This window comes from Squalius cephalus (genome assembly GCF_949319135.1).
Source record: "Squalius cephalus genome assembly, chromosome: 19".
NCBI classification, from domain to species: Eukaryota; Metazoa; Chordata; class Actinopteri; order Cypriniformes; family Leuciscidae; genus Squalius; species Squalius cephalus.
The window spans coordinates 27,546,890-27,572,710 of record NC_137140.1 but is presented as its reverse complement, the minus strand read 5'-3'; the positions used below and the strand labels follow the sequence as shown (position 1 = coordinate 27,572,710).

The 25,821-nt window shown below is 37.6% G+C and overlaps 2 protein-coding genes across 2 annotated transcripts in view; one reads left to right on the top strand and one right to left on the bottom strand.

Moving 5' to 3' along the window:
• timp2a (TIMP metallopeptidase inhibitor 2a) overlaps positions 1 to 17,515 on the top strand; it is a 23,385-nt gene extending 5,870 nt beyond the window's left edge. The window contains exons 2-5 of the mRNA XM_079850752.1: positions 12,303 to 12,403; positions 12,492 to 12,603; positions 13,519 to 13,643; positions 15,133 to 17,515. Coding sequence (XP_079706878.1) covers positions 12,303 to 12,403; positions 12,492 to 12,603; positions 13,519 to 13,643; positions 15,133 to 15,330 — 536 coding nt within the window. The 3' untranslated portion in view covers positions 15,331 to 17,515. The remainder of the gene's footprint in view (positions 1 to 12,302; positions 12,404 to 12,491; positions 12,604 to 13,518; positions 13,644 to 15,132) is intronic.
• On the bottom strand, positions 17,438 to 25,746 carry sfxn2 (sideroflexin 2). Its single transcript, XM_079850751.1, has 12 exons — positions 25,618 to 25,746; positions 24,143 to 24,325; positions 23,888 to 24,058; positions 23,696 to 23,794; positions 23,400 to 23,475; positions 22,989 to 23,074; positions 22,826 to 22,886; positions 20,424 to 20,490; positions 20,265 to 20,314; positions 19,824 to 19,873; positions 19,677 to 19,724; positions 17,438 to 18,710 (listed from the first exon to the last, which is right to left on the bottom strand). Exons 2-12 carry the CDS (start codon positions 24,298 to 24,300, stop codon positions 18,611 to 18,613), a joined length of 966 nt encoding a protein of 321 aa, XP_079706877.1. The 5' UTR covers positions 24,301 to 24,325; positions 25,618 to 25,746; the 3' UTR covers positions 17,438 to 18,610.
• Positions 25,747 to 25,821: the final 75 nt, after the last annotated feature.

Genomic DNA, 25,821 nt, shown 5'->3' with positions numbered 1-25,821 from the left:
TGCAGTCACCTTGTGCGTCACGTTTGTTTACCTGAACCTCATATTTTGGGTCACACACAGCCATGCTGCAGTTTACGTCAGATTGTAGTGAGGATGTGACTTTTGAAAGCTTCATGTCAGACGATCTTCCCTCTTGTGTGGTTGCTCCTCCTCACAGCAAATGCTGGAAATATCTGACAAAAAACTTCCAAATGTGAAATCTTTCCCCATATGTATTTTGATAAAATGGGAAATGAATGGCATTTAAATGCAGTCAGCAAACCTCACACAAACCAGCCTTTCTCCACATCCTGCCATGCCCGCTCTGCCTGTTTATATACCCAGGCCTGAAGCAGTGGGCAGCATCCAACCATCAGTTGTCCAATTCTGACCTTTTCCATGTTGGTAAACCTCGGAATCTAAGAACATTTGCACTGGCTTTCTTGTACAAGCAACAATTATGATGATGCACGTGAATCCAACAAATGCTGTGTCCTTCTTATCTGACACACTCAGTTCAAGGTGATGTACAAACCCCGTTTCCAGAAAAGATGGGACATTTTGTAAAATGCAATAAAATCAAGAATCTGTTATTTGTTAATTCTCTTGAACCTTTATTTAACTTACAAAAAAACAAAGAAAAGATTTCCAATGTTTTCACTGATCAATTTAATTGTATTTTTTAGAATATAAACAAATTTTGATTTTGTTGCAACACACTCCTAAAAAGTTGGGTCAGAGGCATGTTTACCTCTGTGTCACATCACCTTTTCTTTTAATTACACTCTTTAATTGAGAATACTAATTGTTGCAGTATAAAGACATCATCCTGATATAAGACATCTGCTCAACAGTCCGTGGTCGTCGTTGTCTGATTCTCCTTTTCATGATCTCCTTTTCATCATACATTTTCAATAAGAGACAATAATTCAATAAGAGCAGAATGAGGCCTGGCACATTAGGACCTTTCGCACCGGAGGAACCTTTTCATAGTTCCTAGAACTATTGGCAGTAGTTCCCGTTTTTTGGCGTTTTCGCACCGCAGGAACTAGGAATGATTTTAGTTCTAGGAACTCCTTTTGGAGGAACTAATTTAGCTCCTACTTCAGAGTAGGATCTAAACCAGCACTATAGGAACTATCTGTGACGTTAACATACGCTGATTGGCCGAACGCATGTGAAACACCAGCATCCGCCATTTAAAAAAAGGGCTGTGTAAACACAGATTATAGCCTATATATTTACTCCAGAAACGAACTCTATGAACATGGAAAACAATGATAGATGGGCCTCTAAACCTTTACGCTGAGGAGAAAATCTAATGCGACTTTGAAGGGTCCAAGCGAAACCATACGCTGATAACTTTTCATTACTGTCTACTTATTATGTACAGTATAACAGTTCTATCTAATAACGCATTAGACAGGACTGTTAAACAGATCGTAAACTAATGAATACGGAGAATGCAAGCACTGTGCTCAGGTTCTGCCGTTCTCAGCACCGTCAAAATAAGTCACAAGAACAAGCGCGGCTTACGTCACCTCAGAGTTCCTACTGGCGGTGCGAATGCAACCAGGAAAACGTTCCTATGGGAACCGTTAGTTCTCGGGGAACCACCCTGGTGGCTAGTTCCTAGAACGATCAGGTGCGAAAGCCCCTATTGTCTTGCTTCCCTGGAAGAATGTCATCTTGATGGCAGTTCATGTCTCTGTACAATCCAAATATATGCCTCCATGTCAGTGGTACAATGGTACCACACAAATGCCGTTTGCACTGATGCACCCCCATACCATGACAAATGTTTGCTTTTGCACCTGTTGCTGATGAAAGTCTGGATGGTCCCTTTTATCTTTGGGACTGAGAACTTGATGTCCATATTTTCCAAAAACAAGTTGAGACATGGACTCATCTGACCGCTGCACACACCATCTGAGATGAGCTTGGGCCCAGTGAACTCGGCAGCATCTCTGCATTGAACAGATGTATAGCTTTCTCCTTGTGTAACAGAGATTTGAGTTGCATTTCTTGATGCAGCATCAGACTGTGTTCAGTGAAAACGGTTTTCCAAAGTACTCTTGAGCACATGTGGCTATATTTAACACAGAAGCATGATGGTTTCTCATGCAGTGCCATCTGAGGGCTCAAAGGTCATGCACATTCAACGGAGGTCTCCTACCTTGCCCCACACAGACTGAGATTTCTCTGGATTCCATGAATCTTTTCACAATATTATGTATGGTAGATGGTGAAAGGCATCAATTCTTTGTAATCTTGCATTGAGAAATGTGATTTTTTAATTGTTTGACAATTCTCTCATGAAATTTGGCTCAAAGTGGTAGCCATGACCCATCTTTGCTTGCAAAGACAGAGAAGCTCCTTTTACATCCTCGCCTATTACTAATTCACCTGCTCATTGTGGACTGTTGCAAAAGAGTTTAACTTGGACATTCTATAATTTTAAAAATTTTATTTAGCCTCTGTCCCAACTTTTCTGAAGTGTGTTGCAGCCGTCAAAATCAAAAAAATTTTATACTTACTAAAGACAATTATGTTGGTCAGTGAAAACTTAAGGAATCTTTTCTACTTTTGTCAGTTAAAAAAAGGTTCAAGAGAATTAAAATCACAGATTATGTTTTTTATTGCATTTTACAAAATGTCCCAACTTTTCTGGAAATGGGGTTGTAATATTTTAACTGTACTAAAGCATTAAAATACCATTTAATGTCTGCAGATATTTAGGAAACATGCTAAGTTGTAAGTTCACATACTCATTTCTCTGAAAAACAATGCTACAGCCAGTTATTCTACTTTTAAATGTGAGTTTGGAGTTTCCATTGGAGTGTCTGTTTTTGTTTTGGTCTGTGTGACTCCGCCCACTGCCCATTTACCCAATAGTATTTTGACACCCCGGGTTGGTTTAAACACAGTGTATTGTGTCAATTGTGCTCGTTTCTGTTGTGTGTCCTCAATCTGGCAATCCGCGTGAGCGTTGAGTCTGAGGAGAGGGTGGGGAAACAACTCTCTCAAATATTTTGACTCCAGTACTCAGTTTAACCGCTAGCTGTAAATATTACATACTGCACCTTTCAGTTCATGGAGGTCTTTCCTAACGAGCTGATGATCAGAATCAGGTGTGTTAAATAAGAGAGGCATGTACACGCATGCCCAGTGTGCATGAATGGTCATGTGATGTGTAATTTCCACACAAACTGACCACCAAACGCAACTTTTGGACGCCATCTTTATTTTTTAGCTCAATTATCACAGAATGGAACGGCCAGGATTGTGGGATATCAAAGGCAGAAAAGGACACATCTATGCTGCCTTCAAAAATCGATCAGATGAAGGTATTTCAGGAGCCAGGGAGTGAAGCTAACATCGGATTTGGACCTACAGTACCTTGGTATGCAGCCTCCGAAGGCAGCATTTAAGCTTTCGGACGCAGCCAGTGTGTTCGATATTAAATAGTCTTCATAGACATCTATATAAGTTGATACAGTTCGCAGTGACCATACGGTATGGGTTTTGAATGACGGGAGAGTAAATAATGACAGAATTTGGGTGAACTATTAGCCTGGCAAGCCAGACCTACATCAAGATGTTAGGTCTGGCAACTCACCATAGACACGGCTCAATCCGAGGGGCGGGATAAACGGCTGTCTTTCAAATTCACTCTGCATGCAATAGGACAGCGCTTCAACCAACCAGAGCGTTTTCCCAACAGCGGAGCTGACGTTAGTTGATAGATTCAACTTTTGAATCTGGCCGGCAAAACTACGAACACATCTTCCTTTTTTAAGAATGACTTAAGTGCCGTTCTTTGCTCTTTTCTCAAAGAAAAACTTAACTCCAAGTCCTCCAGAGTCACGGCCAAAGCCGATTTGAAAGACTGTTCTCCAGCAGCAGCTCTTCTTTGTTTTCAAGTAGCAGGGAACCGTCGCAACTCTGTCGTCATTATGTTAAGCCCACCCCGCCTACTCTATACACGATGTGAAAGTCAATGGAGATTTGCTAGACTACCCTGGCTGCAAAATAAATTTTGCTGCCGCTAGGGTGCGTCTAGATTTCTAGGCTAGTGAACTATTGCTTTAAATCACCTTTAAAAATCCAGAAGTATTTCCCCGTTCATTTTCTTAATATTTAAAAAATGTACTCAATATAGGTTCTAAGCAATGAAAATTGTATTTAAGTTATTTTAGGAAGGACTCCAAAATACTTACAAACACTGTGAATGACGTAATCTGAAATTGAATCAAAAATGATGGTACAATATAAATCTATTGATTTATAGTAATTTATTTTTAAAAATAAATTGTAAAAAATATACAGAAAATTACAGTTTACAATTACTCCGCACATAAAATTATAGTGTACAATTACTCTTTTCATGATTTTCAGCCATGGAATAAAAAATAAAAAAAGTTTAAAAATAAATAAGTAAATCCAAAATCTTCTAGAGGAGCATATGCTATCGCTTAACAACCTCAGAGCTCCTAGAAGGTTTATACATTATCGTTAAAAAGCAGTTCCTATATGGAGAAAATGAATGGGATTTTAACTTCCGTAACCCAACTGTTGTTCTCTATTACAGTGAGGAATTGTGTCAGGAGTTCAAAAAGAAAGAAATGAGTTCAAAGAAACCACAGGCAGAGAGTATCCAGAGTGGAAGGAGAACAGCTCCATTCTCCTGCTCAGTATTTACCCCTGTGGTGTAAGAGATCCAGTTTACACAATTACTTGCCATGTGGTCGTTCCATATTCATTTAGTTTAAATATTTTGTAAAGCATATATTTTCTTTCTCATTGGATCTTTTGTTAATTATTATAATGTATAATGGGTGGTAAGAATATAAGTATATGTATATATAATGGGTGGTAAGAATATAAGTATATGTATATATGTATATGTATGTGTTTATTATAATGTTTAATTTTCCGTATTTTAGGGAACTTTTGAGGTCTGTCTTTTAGTTTTTTTTTCAAAGGTAAAAACAACCAAATGGCCTTTGTAATACTTAAAATAATATTGTGATACCTGTGAGGTGGAGTATATTCTGGTTGTCGTGGTCTTCAGTAAAGTCAGTGAGTGCTGTCTGTAAAGGTAGGAGTGGACGAGGAGTTTGGGGATTTTGGTGCAGTGGTCTGCCTGGGCTCCGAGCTGGTCATGATTGCTAAAAGCTGTGCAGGCATACGGAAACTCAGGATGTGGCTAGTATTTGTGGTGGGTATGTTTTCATGGAAACTATGACATTTTGATTATGATATGTGCATATGTAAGAGTGTGTAAGTCATCTATGGATGGAGCAGGCGTTGTGGGATATGCTTGATTATCGGGCAACAGGAATGTGGGTCAGGCAGGAAAAATGAAGCAGTGGGAATAAAGCTGAAGACAGACACGACAGAACATCACTCCATTTGAACCGTGAGATATAATTCCCTTCTGATGCTTGAATTATTAAATCACAAAAAAAAAAAAAAAATCTTGATAAACTCAATGGGAACAACTGACTACAACAGCTACTGGTGACCCTCATAGAAACCTACCTTTCACCATTCACTGAAGAAATATTGGCAATATATTTTATAGGATAAATATCATCAGCACAAAAACATCAGACTGACCTGATATAAAATATCTAGACAAGCTTTGAAGTTTTAGATGAGATTGGAGTAGTCGCATCATATCTGGGGGTGAGCATCTGGACATGTCGGGAAACAAATTATATATATATATATATTTGCAATTAATGATTTGTTCGTGTAGAGTGTGAGGAATCTCGGGGAGAAATTGCATTTAATTTAAAGTTTTTATTTATTTATGTAAATAGAAGTAATTGAAGAATGTCGCTCCAAACTTGTATGAATTTAAATTTTTTCTGCAAATCAGAAAAGATATTTTGAAGAATGTTTTTGTCCATTCATTGAAGGTCAATGAGGTTTAAAGCAACAAAGGACCCCAATAACTTTCATTTTATGGACAAATAAACAACACTTTTTTTTGTGTGTTCTGCAGAAGACATTATTTTGATGGTCCCCTGTAGACATTCTGTTGACTATAAGGAACGTTGCACCTACGTGTCAACCAACTCTCATTAGAGTATTAGTATATACTGTCTGCTAACACTTTATTGTGATGCTCCCCAACAGACAATCTACTGACTAGAAGTAACTTTGCAACTTCATGTCAACTTACTCTACTAACCCTAACCCCTTATTCTTCTAACCAACCCTACTCCTAACAGTCTACTAATACTCAACTAATACACTAATGAGAGTTAGTTGACATGTAGTTGCAACGTTATAGTCAACAGAATGTCTAAAGGGGACCATCAAAATAAAGTGTTACCAGAAAGCCATACAGTTTTGAATAACAGAGGGGTAAGCAAACAATGACAGAATTTTCATTTTAAACAGAACTATCCCTTGATAGGTTCTCGACCACGACTCTTCTACACGTGACACTTAAATAGCCAATAATCCATTAGTGAAAAATTTGATTGATTACTATTGGATTAACAGACAGCCCTTTTGGGTTAGCCACACCCCTGGGTGATCCTCACCAGTCTCGTGATGTTGATAACAGAATGCTCTCTCGGTGAGTGACGTCTTCAGAGTCAGGCAGTTGCCACTGTGTTTCTGCTCCTCACCGCCGGATGCTCCCAGAATCCTATGAAGACTTGCTTGATTACTTCACCAGGAGAAGCGAGGCCTCCTTGCCCTCAAAACGGTTTTAGGCATCTGGAATTTTAGGTGCAAAACAGCTCTTAGCTTGGCTAGTAACAATGGAACAACAATAAATTGGTTTTAGAATAAGACTATACTGATCTTCTGGCAACAAGCTGGCACGGTGTTAGCGTGCCCTATAGCTCAGGTTCCCCAAGAAGCCTTGACGTACACAGAAAAGCATGCAACTTGGACAGGAGGAGGGAGGGGGCTATCGTTAACTTTAAGAGCAATGAACCCTTCATATTTGCGTCTATTCCAGCCCATAAAGTGAGCCCATGGGTGTATAATAATGGCTGTAAGTGTGTGTATGTGTGTGCGTTTTCCTTTTTCTAGTTATTTTATGTCCCTGCATCCTATATCCCCGGGCTCATATTTTCCATGGTGAGCAAGTGGCTCAAAAACTGCAACAGTTACACTTTGTGTGTTTTTCCATTTCTATCTCTGACTGTCCTGTGATATCATTCATCTATTTTTCATCCTCACATTTGGAGAAGTTCTGTCATCATTTACTCACCCTCATGTCTTTTCAAAACACGTTTGATTTTCCCTGGAGCACAAAAGGACATATTTTTACCCAAGCTCCTCTTTTCTATATCATTCAAATGAATGGTGTCCATTGCAGACAAGCAATATTTTCACTTTTTTTGGAGCTTGATGGCACCTGGTCCCCATCCACTTTCATTATATGGAAGAGAGCAGCAGTAACATCCTTCAAAACGTTTACTTTTTGGTTCCACGGAAGAAAATAAAGTCAGTAATACTTATATTTCGATGGTCCACTTTAGACATTCTACTAACTATAAGTGACTTTGCAGCTTTGTGTAAACTACATGTAACAGAGTATTAGTAGACTGTCTGATTAATAACTGCTAACACTTTATTGTGATGCTACTGAGTAGAAGTAACTTTGCAACTTGCAACTCATTCTACTAATCAGAACACTAACCCATCCCGCTAAATAGTCTACTACAGTCTAATAATGAGAGTTAGTTGGCATGTAGTTGCAAAGTTACTAGTAAGTAGAATGTCTAAAGTGGACCATCGAAATAAAAGAGTAACCAAAAAGTCAAATGGGTTTGGAACTACATGAGGGTGAGTAAATGATGACAGATTTTTCAATTTTGCGTGAACTATCCCTTTAACCTCAATTAGTCCTGAGAGTTTAAGCAGCGAGTCTAATTCAACTTGTAAAATCCAGTTTGTCTCATAAACTGTGCTCCATTTGTATAAGTAGTTTTGCAGAAATGTTCCTGAGCATACCTCGATTGAAACAAGCTGTCCTAACAAAATACACAGCAGATCCAAACAGCTGGCAAAGCAAATCGATGCTACGGAAAGACTGCCTGTTTATGAAAGGACAGGGTGGGGTTAAGGAGGAGCAGCCCTGGCTAATATGTTAATGCTTCAGAACTCTTTGAATAATTTTTTTCTGACTCGAGCAGAGGAGGTGTTATTGCTTTGGGTAGGCCGTAACTTCAGCAGCTGTAATTGGAGGTTGGCTTTACAAGACAGCTGCTGCAGATGAAGGCCTACTTGAGAAGCTGTCTCAATTCATTTTCATCTGCAGCTGATTAACACGAAACTGTGCGCAGTAAATCTTTTCTCCTTTTTTAGAGCTGTTTTTTGTTTTTCCTGGGTTCAGTCAACGGGACAGCTTTCAGACACTCATAAGTTCTCTTTGGGTGTATTTCCAATCACTGAATAGGAGTAGGATTGCCATTTGCTCAAAAATGGGTCGCTGATTCACATCCATTCTGAAAGAGAAGCAGACAGTAGGAGAAAAAAACAATGATAAAGTGAATAATAAAATGCAACTGATTGTGTATAGTTAGAATATAAAAAAGAAATAGGCTTTACCTTTTTAAAAGGGAGATGAAAATGCTTAATGTATCTTTTGTTACTGACATCAAGTTCTATGCCCAATCAAACTTTTACTGTAAATCACTCAAAAACCATTTCTTGCTAAAGTGTATGTAGTGACCAGACTTTTCAGTATCTCTGCTAAAAATACCCACATATGTTGTGTTTTGGATGCTGGCATCCCCACCAGGCTTCTTAACCATCTTAACTGGCTTCTTAACGATCTTAACGACAAGACTGACTTCATCAGAAAGTTTTGATGGTAAACCGCGTAGTTATGATTGTCCACCAGCACCAAACCTGAACTAACTTGCATAAAAGACCAATTCATGCTGGTCTAAGCTGGTCTTTCCAGCAGGGTTGGTAGAAGCCAACATGGGCAGGTTGTGTGACATTCCCTTCATCCAAGAAAGTTTTGATCAATAGAAAATAAAACAGATTAAATATGGGTTTGCTTCTGTGTTGGGTCATCACTTATTTTTAATGGACTGTAGAACAACTCCAGTAGACCATGCATTAAAAAAGGGTAACAGAACTCTGTGAAGTCGGTTGATTTTGTGCAATGGGCATCTGACTTTCACATGAAATACCCTAGAAACTTAAAATATCTGTTCCCCTTTCTTGTTCTTGCCAGAGGCACTGCAAACACAAATAAATGTTGCATATTGACACTGTTCCTCATTTTAGGTCACCAAATGGCTACACTGTGGACATGGGGAAAGGACTGGTTATTTTTGGGTGAATACATCGCAAAAAGTGTTACTTCCAGTATATTTCTGGACAACTTAATAAACAGTTTGCCAAGCAGCGAAGTGATCAACCCGTTTACTGAGACAAGTTTAGCCTTGAGGTGGACATTAGCCTGTAATTGCTTCCTCATTGGTTTCCTAGGCAAATGTAGACAAGACCAACAGGTAAACAACAACAACAACTTCATTTTATAGCTTATAAGCAGTACATTTCACAGCCCATTGCTGAAGTGTGTTTCGTATTTGGATTAAATTGAATTTAGATATGTCATGTAAATCATAGAATTATGAGTAATATTATCACTAAACTTAAATAGAATACATTAATATAAACATAACATTAAACATAAAATCAAGGTTTCCTCTAACATTTAACAACTAGTAAGTGTCTAAATACTTGAATAGAATATTTTTGGTTCTATAATGTAAAAACCAAACAAATTTATTTTAAGTGTTTTGCTTGAAGTCTGTGTATGTGCTATATTTCTTTAAAATAAATGGCACCTGGTTTGATAGTTTGTCATATTACACAGCTTTCTGGAATCTAATTGGTCAAATCACAGCATTCTGCAGTCAGATATTTTTTGTATAATGACAGCTGAACTGACCATTGTCCAAGGCAACCAATATCATTTACTGTGGTAGTTAAATACTCAGTAATGCTATTAATATCAATATTTCATGTCCATTTATTTTATTTTAAGTGGGAAAATAAATATTCATCTGGTCATTATTGCAAAGTACACCCTTTGTGAATTACCTAATCACCCAATCAGTGATTTGCAATAATAGCCGGTGATTGCATACATAGTTCTTTACAAATACATGCAAAGACACCCTACATTTTTTTTTTTTGGTGTGGCTTAAAGGGATAGTTTACCCAAAAATGAAAATTAATTTTCTCTCCCTCACATCGTTCCAAACCTGTATGACTTTTTGGGTAGCACAAAAGAAGACATTTTGATCAGAGTTTTTTTTGTCCATAAAATAGAAGTCAATAGTGTCCAGTGTTGTTTTGGACGTTCACATCATGGAAGATAACTTTAAAGATAACGATAAATATATAGTTCTAAAAATCGTTCTCAATATTAAAGAATACCAGAGTTCACACCACAACTATAACAATAACGGGACACAGAGAAACGATACAGTTGGAATCATTTTTAGAACAATTTTATCCAGCTGATGAACTATAAAAACACTGACAGCCAATCAGAATCAATCGTACTATAACGAGCTTGAGCATTTAAAGCGGCAGACAAGCACGCGTTTAGAAAGAAACGGAACAATATCGTCCGCGGGTGTGAATGCTAATTTAGTTATCGTTATAGATATCGCCCTTGGTGTGAATGGCCTTTAGCCCAAGGATTTTGTCACACACATCAATCAGAAAACGCCAAGGACGATAGATAACAATAAAGATATAGTTTCAACAACAACAAAAAGTTGAGTCTACATCACAACTAGATAACGGCCCAGAGGAACGATATCGTTGTAATCACTTTCAATGTGATTTTTTTTTCCCAGCTGATGAATGACAAAAACACAGAGAGCCAATTAGAATTCATCCTGCTTTAAATAGCTTGAGCATTTAAAGTGGAAGACGACAAAACTGCAGCTCGCACTTATAACAAACAGAACATTATCATGCTTTGGTGTGGATGCTAATATAGTTATCGTTATCGTTCTTGGTGCGAATGGGGCTTAAATATATAAATGTACAATCCATTCGAAGACCTCTCCTTGAAATCTCAGTAAGCCTACATTTAACGGATGAAACATCTGTAAAATAGAAATTATTACAGCTTATCGCAAACAATAAAGCATATGAAATCATTGTTTCAAAATGTGCTTCACTAGTTTAAGCAGCAAAGTTTGTATAAATGTGATGCACAGTTTATGTTCGAAGGTTTGTCAAAGTAAATGTATGAAGAGGACAGGGAAGAAGTTTGTGGAGAGTAAAGGGCTTTCGTGTGGTAGTGGTTGAGATGCTTATTTTTGTCCCCTTAACTTCCATGCTATGTTTCCGTGCAGCACTTTAGTGAAAAAATAACAGCCATCTAAAAATGATTAAGGAAAATAAGGGTGAGTATAAAAGGCAAGAGATTGAATGAGTCAGCGCAAGGTTGTCATGTGTCAGCTTCTTTAGGAGAGGCGTCTCTGCCGCATGTTGGCTGACCTGACAAAGAGAGCTACAGAGAAGCTGGACAGCTGCAAACGCTCAACTTTCAGGAAATGGGATTTGGGTTTGGGGGCATGACTCTCTTTATATGAGAGTGATCGCTCCATGGTGTTTAGACAAGGCCTCAGATGAGAGGTGGCATGGAGAAAGTACAGTACAAGAGTCATGTGCCTTTTCATCTTTTCATGATGATGCTACAGAATCTCTACAGGCCTTTTGCTGTAGTTTGTATATTCTACCGAGTCCAAGTAGCGGTGGAAAAACATTGAGAAGATTCCACAATCAAAAAATGATTCTTTGGCTGAACTTAATTTAGTTGTTGACTGTGGTTTCAAACTTTGGAAATGGGTTTTCTTAAAGGGATAGTTCACCCAAAAATAATAATTGTCATCATTTACTCACCCTCATGTTGTTCCAAACCTGAATGAGTTTCTTTCTTCTGTTGAACACAAAAGAATATATTTGAAAGAATAATGGTAACCAGACAATATTCAAGTTGTCAGAACTTCACATTTCAAGTTGACTAAACTTAATATTTTAAGGCAGCTTCAACACTTAATTTTTTTAAGTTGGAACAACAATTTTTACAGTGATGTATATAAAGACACAGATGCGCATATGCACAGAGGGATATATTTTTTCCGTTTTTGAGGATGATTCACTACTGTTCATTAATTAGGTTAAGAACAAATTCATGTGCATATGCAAGTGTTGGGAATTAGGTAGTATTTTTCATGAGAAGTTATCCTGTGCGTTTTAATGATTAATTCTTGAAATTTACCTTTTTATTAATCTTTTCCCTGCAGTAATCAGGGCCAAGGTGGTTGGGAAAAAAGAGGTGGATTCTGGGAATGATATTTATGGGAACCCTATCAAGCGGATCCAATATGAGATCAAGCAGATCAAGGTAAGGGATGAAGATGACGGCTGTCTTTCACATGTAAGCTACAATGAAATTGCATTGAATTGAAAGAGGATCTGTTGTTCTCTTTCAGATGTTCAAAGGCCCAGACCACGACATCGACGTGATCTTCACCGCACCCTCATCTGCAGTGTGTGGGGTGACGAATTTGGACACTAACGGCAAAAAGGAGTACCTCATCTCAGGTAAAAGCTTGTTATTTCTCTGCAGCTCTTGTTTTTCGGTCAAATAAATGTGCAGTCTAACCACACAACGCTATTGGTTACAGCCTTCACAGCAAAGCACTTGCCAGTTGGCACACGCTCCACTCAAGGTGATCCTTTTTCAAACTGGACAGAAGTTTACAAACCGTGACTTAGTGATGTACTGTGTGCTGAATTTACAGCTGGGTTTCAATACTCTTCTCTTCTCTCTAATGAACTTGCTGAGCAGGCAACTCTGAAGGGAAAAAACACAGAATATAAAAGAACGTCAAAAGATGAACACAGACAACTTCTGGTTTCCCCATCTCGGATCATTCCAGCAGAGCCCAAATTACAGAGTTGACAAGGCAGAGGTCTGTGGAGGGTAGCAATTGCCTTTAAAGCTGAAGTTTTAGAGGAGGAGGGGAGGTAAAATAATGAGAGAGCTGATCCTGTAGTGCGGAGTAACTGCTGAGGTTGTGTTTTCAAGGCACACACTCTCTTCTCCACACAGAGCAGAAACTACCCAGGTTTCAGGTTGAACCAGAGCAGACTTTTAGAGACCTTTGCTTTGAGCAAAAATAGAAACCATCTTGAGGTTGTTTATGTCGTTGTATGTCCCCTCCCATTCTGTGAAGTCTGTGGTCCACCGTCAGGGTTCACAAGCTTTTTGCATGTAGTGTTTTTCACCAAATCTAGGCTTTGACTCTGCAGTGACCTCCATAATGTGGGACAGCACAATAGATGACTAACAAGGGGGTACAGTTTATTCCTGAACAAAACAACATTTGGTAAACGTGGCAACTTGTTATCGTGTTCTTGTGTGCTGTTGTTTTGTCTGTTGGGCCTCACTGTGCCCGTGACTATCAGATGTGCGTAGATGGTTCAGATTGTTTTGTCTGCACATTGTGTTTCCAGGCAAGGCGGAGGTCAGCGGCAAGATGCACGTGACTCTGTGTGATCTCATCATGCCTTGGGAATCCATGAGTGCCACCCAGAAGAAGAGCCTCAGTCAGCGCTACCAGATGGGGTGTGACTGCAAGGCGAGTATATTTCTCCTGTGGACAAATAATAATCATTACTGTCAAACATGCCGTAAACCAGGGTTGTGTAAAATTCAGAATTGGAAGAACTGGCTGTGTTTCAATTCATGGGTTTAATCTGAATTGAATTGGTCATGACTCACAGGAAGTTGAATTGAATTAGAATGACAGGAGGAGGAATCTATCTACTGTATCTATCACTCCATTAATTTGTCTATCTATCCATCCATCCATTGTATCTATCTATATCCATCCATCACTCACTCCATCCATTCGTCTATTTATCTAACATCCATCCATCATATCATTCCATCCATGCATTGTATCTAACATTCTATCTATCACTCCATTAATTTGTCTATCTATCCATCCATCGTATCTATCTATATCCATCCATCACTCACTCCATCCATTCGTCTATTTATCTAACATGCATCCATCCATCCATCATATCATTCCATCCATGCATTGTATCTAACATTCTATCTATCCATCTATCACTCCATTCATTTGTCTATCTATCCATCCATCGTATCTATCTATATCCATCCATCACTCACTCCATCCATTCGTCTATTTATCTATCATCCATCCATCCATCCATCATATCATCATTCCATCCATGCATTGTATCTAACATTCTATCTATCTATCTATCTATCTATCTATCTATCTATCTATCTATCTATCTATCTATCTATCTATCTATCTATCTATCTATCTATCTATCTATCTATCTATCTATCTATCATCCATCCATCCATCATATCATCATTCCATCCATGCATTGTATCAAACATTCCATCTATTTATCTATCTATCTATCTATCTATCCATTTTTCTATATATATATATATATATATATATATATATATATATATATATATATATATCTGTATATATGTATATCATATATATATATCTGTTCATCCATCCATCCATCCAGCCTTTAAATCTTCAAACCTCAAAGCTTTTTAAACTTTTATACCTTGAGTTACACAAGAATAAGTAAGATGAAATAGGTGTAACTTGTCCTGCGCTGTTCATGCTATGGGCAGAAATGTTACCCCAAATTTTGCAGCTTGTTGAAGCGGATCAAGCTTTTGATTTTCACCTGTTGGACAAAAAAAAGTGAAAGAAATATACACTTATAGTAACATTTTTGTTTATATTGGTGGGCAAAAAAGTTTTTTAAACACACTTGATGCATTGTTGTTACCTTTAGTACATCATCTGGGTACTATTTATACTACAAAATTGTGTAGAATATCACATAAGTAAGCAAAAACGCGGGTGTACTCCTTTTGGGTGTACTCCTGAGTTGAGTCCCTAAGCACCTACTTACTGTAGCTAATATTTAATAATAAAATGTATCTTATATTTAGCACTTGCCTATTTAAGCAACTCAAATCCAACCTAACATAAATTGGTTAAAAAATACTTTTCAGTATCACACCCTGTTAACAAACATTGTTTTTGCTACACCCAGATCACACGCTGTGCGACCTTCCCATGCGAGATCAACGCCCCAGAAGAGTGTCTGTGGACAGACTGGGTGACGGAGAAGATAATTCACGGCCGCCAGTCCGACCACTATGCCTGCATCAAGAGAGGAGACGGCTCCTGCGCCTGGTACCGTGGAGTCGCGCCACCCAAGAAAGAGTTTCTGGACGTAGAAGACCCTTAAAGTATCTCTCTCTCCCTCTCCACATCACCCAATCTGAGATTCTTACAAATATCATAGATAAGGTGTAAGTTAATATCGACATAAAGACAAAACTTTACCAAATTGAAATTTAAACATCTTAAGGCTAGATTAGTGTACAGTCTTCATTAGATATCGCAACATGAGATAGAATGGAGCGAAAGTAACGACCCCACCCAAGGCATCGTGTGAGGGACAATCTTTAAAACGAGAGCACTTTCTGCCCCCCAAAACAGCGCTTAGGTTTCTCTCTGCAAAAAGGACTGAACAATCTCCACAATCTCCCAAAACTGCAGTCTCTCAGCTCATTTCGCATTTTCAATTTCTGGTATTCTGGTCCAAACCCACCCGGGGTGGTAGTGAAAGTATTACTTTTGAAAGGCAGTGTAATTTCCCAAAGCCATGCCAATTGGTCCACTCAGATAAATGGTGAGGCGGGACTTCCCAGATAGTTCAAAGATGTGCAGGGACCTGGAAAGAACTTAAGACAGCTGGGGTTTGGGAAAAAAAACTAAAATTAAAGACCAAAGTCGATGTCGTTAGACATGAATTTGTGATGGAAACAAAATTTTGCTGCTGACCAAATTATTGAATGTTGAACTGTTGTATATGAAGCTGTTCTTCATTTCACCTCCACTGCTTTTCATCATCGTTTCATGGTGCATCCTTCATATATATATATATATATATGAAAAATGAAGGAATAACTATGTCAACATCTATTATTCTGACGACAGTTCATAATTAATTAGCAATATACAATAAGTTCCTCTAATTCGATTTTTTTAATGCACATTTATGAATCAATCATCCCTAATTTGTTTTCTCAGTATGTTTGTTTACCTTTTTGAACCTTTAACTTGTCTCAAACACCTACGATGAGTCAGTTTTATGCATTTATTCCTCCGTTAATAGTTCAGTGATGATACTATTTAAACTTGTTGCACTTTTTAAAGACAAAACCAAGAGGACTGTCTCCTCTTTTTTGTAACCCTCATTTTCAATGCTTTCGTTCTTGTTTTGCAAATGCTTTAGCTTTAAGCATTACAGCATCAGTTATCTAAGATCCTAGTGAGCTCTTTTACCTTCCGTATTGTTCTTTTATGTGTCATTAGATTATGTACCCGAAGAGGTATGTAAGACTTTAGTTGCCATGGCAATGGGAAGACCCTTCGTTTTACCCTAGAGTAAAACAAGGCTGATTGGATTGGCATGCAAAGACAGGCCTATAGCATGCGCTGAGAAAGAGGAAGCAAAGAGCGAGGTTCCTTCCTTCTGTGATGTCAATAAACTCAGGAGTTTATTGGCAGCTTGAGAAGAAGGCACAGAGTTGGGTTGTTGCAACTGTCCCCTGATTGGGCGTTGCCAAGTCACGTGATTGACTGAGGGTGAGGCGTTTGAATACTAGTTGCTAGGCGCTTCGTCAGGCTGAACCATGTGGCCCGATGTGGTCATAGTGTTAGAGAGAAAAAGAGAGAGAGGGAGTAGACAGACCGCTGATGAACTGACGAAAGCAACAATAAAAGTGTTGATCGATTTGGACGATATAATGCATCACAATCATTGTATAAAATCAACACAGAGATCATTTGTATTGACAAAGGGAGCATTCTTATGGGTAATCGTTCTATTCATGCCTTTCTATTTTGGCTATCAGTGTTCCAGCATAAATGTATGAAGCTTCTTTTTTTTTTTTTTGCTTAAGTGTAATTTAAATTAAGATTTTTGTTTCAATATCCTCGCTTCTTTCTTCATACCAGAAGCATTGTCATAAACAAGCTTGAACTCTTACGAATAGGCTATATAAATCTACAAGGTTAATGTTTAATATGCATCGAGCTATAACTACTTAAACTGCTTTGTATTAATTGTTATTGAACTTTAATGGCGTAAGTTAAATGATTTTGTTTCCACGTTTCTACTTTTTTAAAAATGTGTTATTACCTTTGATTTATATGATCATTGTGTCATTTTTACCAGTCTTTGTCTTTCTCTTTTATGATTTGCTGAAAAGAGCAGGAATGTGAGACCTAGTGTCTGAACCACATGATAAAAGTTGTGGTAGAAGAACCAGACTATGCATGTCTTTGATGCTTTTGTAATTCCCATGTGGATGTTCACTTGACGGATAAATATACAGTATTACCAAATAAAACATTAAACTACATCAGCGCGTCCCATTAGTTTTTTTTTTTTTTTAAGTCTATGAGTATTTATACATGTGTGTTTATGAATTATTTCATCATAAAGTAATATAATTGAAAAATTCATAATTGATTATGCAGGAAAAATACATACATATACATACACAACAACAAAGATACAACAGTTGTTTTGTTAATTGATGTTGTGGAAATGTGGAAACTTGGCTAGTATAGTATGTTTTTGCCCATCAGGGTGAACATTTGTCAAGTGCTGCATATGTACCTTCACAAAACTTTAATGATCAGATACTGCCCTCATGTGGCAGGAATGAATAGTGAGCGCAAAGTCCTAGATAAAATAAACACAAGGTCCACTTTGGTTCAACGCCCATGAGTTATCACAGACCGGGGGTTTATTTCGACAGCTGTCTGTTTATTTTATCATCTTATAATGATGAAAACAAGTACATAACTCAGATAGTTCACAGTGAGGGCAGGATTTTTTTTTTCTTCCAAATTAAAGGCACACTAACTGTGAAATGCTCTTTAAAACTGATGTTTAATAGACTCTTCTTTCCCCCACTTTATGCTCATAACTGGTATTTCAAACATAAACGTTTATGATCTGACTGTATATTCCTGAATGTATGACAGTTTAAGAAAAACCTGATAAAATAACTTCACTGTTGGCTTTAGAGGGTGTTAAAGCATTAAACTTAAAAAAAAAAATTGAAAAATTCCTGAGAAATGTTTGTGGTAAATGATGGAATTTGCCATCAGAGGGAAACAGTTCTCAGCTATTACAGTCTGTTCCCAATTATTCAGGTCATATACAACAGGAACAGATGATAGGGCAACTGGATAAGGTTTATCCAATGTCCATAAACTCTCATCTATACAAATCTAACTGATTCTTTGCAGCAATCAGGGCCAAATGTTCAAAAACTGTCCATGAATTATGCTTTAGTGCATTACTTTCTTTATGTCTCATGAAACAAAGCCTCAATTCAAAAAGCTTCTTTTTAGCAACTTCTTTAGCAAAAAAAAAGGAAAAGAGCTTCTGATTGGGCGATGGCTCATGTATCCAGTCTGGATTGGAGAGTGTGATTGGCTGGCACTCACAGGCCCTTGTTGAAGTAGATGTAACTGACACGGTCCCCGTATTGAGAAATGATGGACTCTCTGAGCTCAGGTTCCAGCTTGGTAACAGCCATAGAACTGCAAATCAATGTGCAAATGACTGATTAGTCTGATATGGCTCAGAGACCACAGTTACTGTGATAACATATGAAAGGAGCTTTTCTGAGAAAGACAATGGATTAAAGCAGCTGCAAAAAAAAAAAAAAAAATTGTGTGAATAAGCTTCATGCCATAATGAATCTGTGAAGCTCCAAAATTGTCTGCTCTAGTCACTTCTGGTAATTCAAACTGCCTTGGAAAGTGGTGAGTATATGCATTAAAAAATTACAAAGGTTTGGGGTCAGTGAGACATTAAGGCCTGGTTTCACAGACAGGGATAGGTTAAGCCAGGAGTAGGCTTTAGTTAAATTAGGACATTTAAGTAGCTTTTTTAAAATGTGCATCTTGTGACAAAACAATGGTTAACATGTCAGTGCAAGTTCCTTAAATATAAGACAGCTCAAATGCTTTTTTTAAAATGCATTTTAGTCTGTGAAACTGGACATAATACATTCATTCAGCAAGGATGCATTAAAATGATTTAAAGTGACAGTAAATGATGTCTTTCAACAAAAGATTTTAAATAAATGCTGATATTTTGAACTTTATAAAGCAATTTATTGATAATAATAATAAATGTTTCTTGAGCAACAAATCAGCATATTACAATGATTTCTGAAGGATCATGTGGCACTGAAGACTGGAAGAATGATGCTGACAATTCAGCTTAAAAGAATAAGCTTTCCATCACAAGAATAAAATACATCTAAAAATCTATTAAAATAAAAAAATAGTTCTTTAAGACTGTAATATTTCACAATATCGCCATTTATACAGAATTTTGATCGAATAAATGCAGCCTTGGCGAGCACAAGAGACTAATGTCAAAAACTTTTTTTTTTAAATCTTACCGACCCCAAACTTTTGAACGGTAGTGCGTATTTGAGGCGCTACTTTAAAGAGATACTATCCCTCTAAAAAAGATGCTTTATATGCAAACTTTACCATCTCTGAGGAAACAGTGAACACGCTGCAGGCACCATGAAGATCAGACTGTGAAGCAGAGTAAGGCATGTTGTCATTTCTTCTGCTGCTCATATATTTGCCATATCAATCTTTGCTATTTTCATAATAAGAAATGTGATCACTTACAATACACCAACCATCATGACTTGCAGTGGCCCATGAAGAAATGTGATTTTCTGCAACAGATTTAAAAAAACGAACAAAAGCAAAAATGTTATATATAAAAACATTCATCTATAGGCGTTTCTAGCCTTTGCAGACCCAGGAATCCTAATATAAAATAATGAATGATAACAAATAAGACTGTCTTTGTAACACTTTATAATCATTATCTAATGTTCATTCAAATAGTTAGAAGTGTCATTAAATTCTCTGGATCAACAGTAACATTTGTAACAATTATTGACCTGTATGCATTGATGATAGCTGACAGTTATATGAGACCAACTCATCAGTTGTTGAGGGCTGAGAGAGAGTGAATTTATAACAGAAACACCTGCAGATCATAAACTGGCTATTTTATCGCCTCTTTATTCCATTGCGTGCTCCTTGGACCTTAACACTCACCTGCATGAATCTGTATTTTTCCAGCCTCTGCATAATAATGGGGAGTATGACTGGAAAGAACAAAGAAAACGGCTCAGGATTCAACATTGACCGCTGGGTGAGGGCTGGTTTATTTTAGCACTGAGATCTGATAACGCTGGCCACACTCTCTGCACTTACTCATGCCTGGCGCTGCCATGGTAACTCGAGAGATGACCACCTGTGTGATGCCCTTGACAGCTGCTTTCTATGACAAACACAGACAGTCAGTATACAGTATTTATTCAGCAACTTAAGAACAGAGAAATGCTTATAGTGTAGAAAGACATCTGATCATTAACTGATTATTATAATCACTAAACGCATTGAAATCTGTTTAAACAGATGGTTCAGCTCATAAGTTTACATACTCTGGCATCGGCTTGTATGATGCAGTGGCTATAAATTATTATAATAATAAAGTATTAAGGAGGACATTATGTAAAAACTATGTAGGCATTTAAACAGGCATTTGTGTAATTTTTGTTAATAATTTTCAATTCAATTTAATCTTCTGGAATATATGCAGCTTCTTCAGGGCAGTACTAAATAAAGAATAAAATCAAAGCGCTTTACATATGGAAGGGGGGGAAATCTCCTCAATCTCCACTAATGTGAAGCATCACCTGGATGATGCGACGGAAGCCATATTTATTTTTATTTATTAATTTATTTGGATATAATTTACAATGCATATTGATGAACGTACAATATAAATTGACGTAAATACGCCGGATTTAGCACAATTCTAATTTCCATCTGTAGTCCCAGACATGTAAAAAAAAAAAAAAAAATACATAATACCAAACAGACGTATAGAGCTAAAAAGAGTTAAAAGTGCCTACTGCCTATGCTTAAACAAAGTGCTTGTTATAATAAATGTTTAAAGTGCGTATTTTAAAGTGCCTGTGCATAGACATCCTAAAGTGTTTGTTATAAATGTGCCTATTTTAGAGTGCCTATGCATTGTTCTTACCTAATGTTCACAGTTTTGATTGTTATTCAGCCATCTTTTAAGCTGTTTCTTAAACAAAACAAAAGTGGGGCTACCTCTAATTACCGTTGGCAGAGCGTTCCAACTTGTGCAGCCTTTAATAGAGAGGACATTTGTGCAAAAGTAGACTTTCTAAAGTGTACTTCACAATCCCACCCGAGTAGTTGACCTAGTACTAGTCTCGCTGTTTCTATTTTTGATAAAATCCTCCAAGGGCGGTGGGGCCATTCCATTCACTGATCTATATATAAGACAGCTACTTTTAAATACTTAAGATTTTAGATTTTCAAAACTTAGGAGTTGACACTTCTCTCAAATTTAACAAAGGTGAAACGACTGTGGTTTCCTATCAAATACCTTAACTGCTTTTTCTGTAGAGTTGATCAATGGGTTTTAGTGCAGTGACACCAGCAAATGACCAGATTGTGAAGCAGTATTCAATGTGAGAAAGAATCATACAAGGAACATAGGATTTAGCAGCCTCTTTTGTAATGAAGGGCCTGATTTGTTTGTAATTTTGTCAATTTAATTTTATAGCGTTGGTTACCTTTTATGTGTTTTTTCAAAGTGAGGTTTGAATCTAGCATAATCCCAAGGTACTTGAACTGAGTTACCAACTCCAATTCCTCTCCTCCCAAAAACACAGAAGATCTGCTTCTTGTTTGGTGGATGTCTTACAGTCAAATTTTACAGTATTTGGCTTCACAAATTTTGTAAATATCATAACGACGTTTTTTTTTTTTTGGTGTTAAGAATGAGACAAGTTTGACTTAACCAGTTTTGAACTTTGGTTAGTGCATTTGTGAGATTTGTAGCTAGATTAAAATTTCAATTGTGGCGCCCACAACACACCAGCTTATTGGTGGAGGGGAGACAGAATGATGAAGCCAATCAGTTTATATGGGGATGATTAGGAGACCATTTTGATGGATAGAGGCCAATGGCCAAATTTGCCCAGGATGCCAGGGTTACATCCCTACTCTTTTTCAAAGAACATCTTGTTTTTGTTTTTAATGACCAAAGAGAGTCAGGACCTCAGTTTAACGTCTCATCTGAAGGACGGTGTTTTTTGACAGTATAGTGTCGCCATCATAGATATGTAGTCGGCGAGTCGACCGCCGACATTTAAATTCCTGAAGATATGGGATAACCTTTCACAGGTGAGAATGCGTTGGTTTGTTTTTTTTGTATGTATTAACTCAATATTACAGGGTTTTACTATGGTGTATATATATATATATATATATATATATATATATATATATATATATATATATATATATATATATATATATATATATATATATATATATGGTCCCCATCACTATACTGGGGCATTAGGACCCACATAGACCACAGGATGAGCACCCCCTGGTGGCCTCACTAACACCTCTTCCAGCAGAAACCTAATTTCCCAGGAGGTCTCTCATCCAGGTACTGACCAGGCTCAAGTTCAACCCTGCTTAGCTTCAGTGGGCGACCAGGCGAGAGCTGCTGAGTGATAGCTGCTGGTTGCATCACCCTGATACAACCAATAATTGTCCCTCACCCTTGAGTGGCCCAGTTTATTTCCATCTTCATCAGTCACAGCAATGCCGTTCAAAATCTCCCTATATAGGAAAGAATAAACCTGAATATAGTAATATCTAGACATGTGAACCTACTGAGTAAGACCCATCAAAACTACTAGAAATTGAAAAAGAGGGTCTCACTGTTGTCTCATCATTGGAATGTTCACACAGTTAGCAGCGGCCACGGCAGCGAACGGCACCCAGCGGGCCACCAGTGGAGGAGCTTTCTGAGGAGATAAAGGTTAAAGATGCTGAATTAGAAATGGATGATGTATTACCACTGCAGATAAGACTGTAAAAACTGATAAGACAGATAAAAACAGGAAAAAAAACCTTTTAATTCTTTTTACTTTCATTTGTTATTTCATATACAAAATGATCACAATTTTGTGAAATACAGTTACAATTTACTGTTACAACTGGTTTCTTTTTAATATATTTTAAAATGTAATTTATTCCTGTGATAAAAAGCTGATTTTTCAGCAGCCATTACTCCAGTCTTCAGTGTCACATGATGCTTCCCTTAAGTGTTCATTTAAGGTTGGGTAATACCTTTGTGTAGAGGTTCAGCCCCACTGCAGTGGCCAGCGCCGTGCTTGTTGCCGTCACATAAGCTACTCCAATCTGCCTGGGCAAAGAAGATACACATAACCAAAACCCAATTCTGTTACTGAAGCTCATCTGTTATTTGAAGAATCCTTTCCAGACATCTGTTAATAAATCGCTAGATATCATGGGACAGTCACATTTTAAGTAGTATACACTTTGCATACCTACCATATGACCCAATTCTTCTTATAAGAGAGCAAAGTTCATGGAAAGAAACAAGTCAAAGAAACTTAACTTACTTTGGTGTGATGGGGGAGGCAGCATTGCGATTGGTGTAGTTGACCAGAGCATTGAAAGACTGGTTAACCCACTGCCAGAACACTACAGCAGGAACTGTCCTACATGACCATACAAAATGATTGGTTAATCTTTATAATAAAATAAATATTAGATTTAATTATAATACAAACAAAAACATTTTAAATGCTTACCTGTAAAACTGAAGCATGAACCCTGTGATGGCCATACCCCCAGGCACCTGAAATGACATTCTCCCTATCAAGTTCATCCTGTCACCCGTGTCAGGGTGAAATGCCGAGTCATACAGCTTTTTGGCATAGTGTAGCTGCTCCTCGGTTGTGCCTGGAGGAATAGAGCCAGCTCTGAGAGAAAGAGGAAGGGACAGAAAGTAAGAGACAGGAAGAAAAGCATAAAGATAACCTCATCGGATCAGTCTGTTTCTTCACCTGCAGCTCTCCACTAACACTTTGGCTTCATCTAGTCTGGAGTCAGGTAGCACAACTGTGCGCCAGTCAGTGATGTTGAAAAAGTGTTTGAGACGGCCCATGAACGTGGATTGATCCCAGCGTGGGGCGTCGATATCAAAGCCCTTTATAGCTTCCATGGTTCTCTCTCTCCTTCCAAAGAGCCTGGGTAAAAACAAAAAAACAAAACAGGAAAAAACAAATATTCAGTACATCAATGGTTTCCAGTCCACAGAGAACAGATCAAACTAAGGTCCATAGAACGAAAATCATGTGATCAGACTAAAGTGGTCTGAAAGTGTGTTTAGCACAAATCAAATGCATTTTTTTTATTCACAAAAGGTGAATTTATGTTATTGGGTGACCTGAAAAATGTGGGATCATTTTATCTCCCCATTGTGATATATTATTTTGTTTCTAACTGGTTTCTCATCTAACAAAGCAGGGTATCTCCAAATGCTATGAGAAAAGCCAAAAATCAAAGCTCTCACGGTGAGGCCAGCTATGCAAACAGAAGTATGGATATCCGGAAAAACAGACCAGGGCTGCGTTTCCCAAAAGCATCGTGAGCCTAAGTTGATCAAAGATCAATTACCATCAATGGTCTCTACGATCAACTTAGGCTTACAATGCTTTTGGGAAATATCTTGACTAGTAAAATCAAAAGCTGGACTCCTGAGTGTCTGACCAACTTATCATCAGTTTAGTTCAAAATGAAACTTTTAAATAAAAAGTAACTTTTCACAAACAATATGGCTGTTTAAAAAACAATTTGAGGATACTATAAATATCCTTACACTGCAACATCAGGTGTACTTTGCATTAAACAAGTAACATGCAGATTGTACTGTATGTATTATCAAATGTAAAGCAATGCATGAGCAAAGCAGGAGATGGTGGACCAGATTTGACATTTGTAACATCACTATTTACAGCAGTGAATTGAAAGCACAAGTGCACAAAAGGCAATACACAAAACAAGCAGGCAAAGACTGATTCTCAATAGGTCCAAACATGTCAAGACAATTTTCATTCTGGTCATTTGTTTCCTTACTGGTTTAACCTGATTTACTGGTATTTTAACAGAAAGATGTTTAAAACATGCACTCTAATTAAAATAAAATATCACCAAACTAATACAACTAAGCACAGCTAACTATACAAACTAGGCTATGTTACCAACAAGGAAAACAGACCTCGCCATGTCATTTCTAAAGTGGCATAACAAAGTATGCGTGCGCTTTTAAAACATAAATAATTCTCAAAGGTTAAGAAGCTTTAATTTTCATAAAACCAGCCCTGCATTAAAATGACATTAGAATCATGCAAAGTAGAAAGGCTGTAAGTTGTCTAGCAGCTTGCATCAGTTCATGTTCACTGTACACAAGCACCCGGATATGCGCTGCCAAAACAAATCAGACAAAACCATAAATATCAAATATGCCACATTAAAATACCTTTATTTAGCGACTTGATACTCTTGTTTATATCTCGTGGCGCTTCGGCAGTAGTAAAAAACAAGTGATGATGTGGGCTTGCAACAGTAGACGAGCACGTGGCATTCCATCTTCCAATCCCTGAAGAGAAGAATCTCCCTCCCCTTACACTAGAGATAGGAGGAAGTCTGGCTCATTTCCGCAAATCGAACAGTAGCTGTTCAT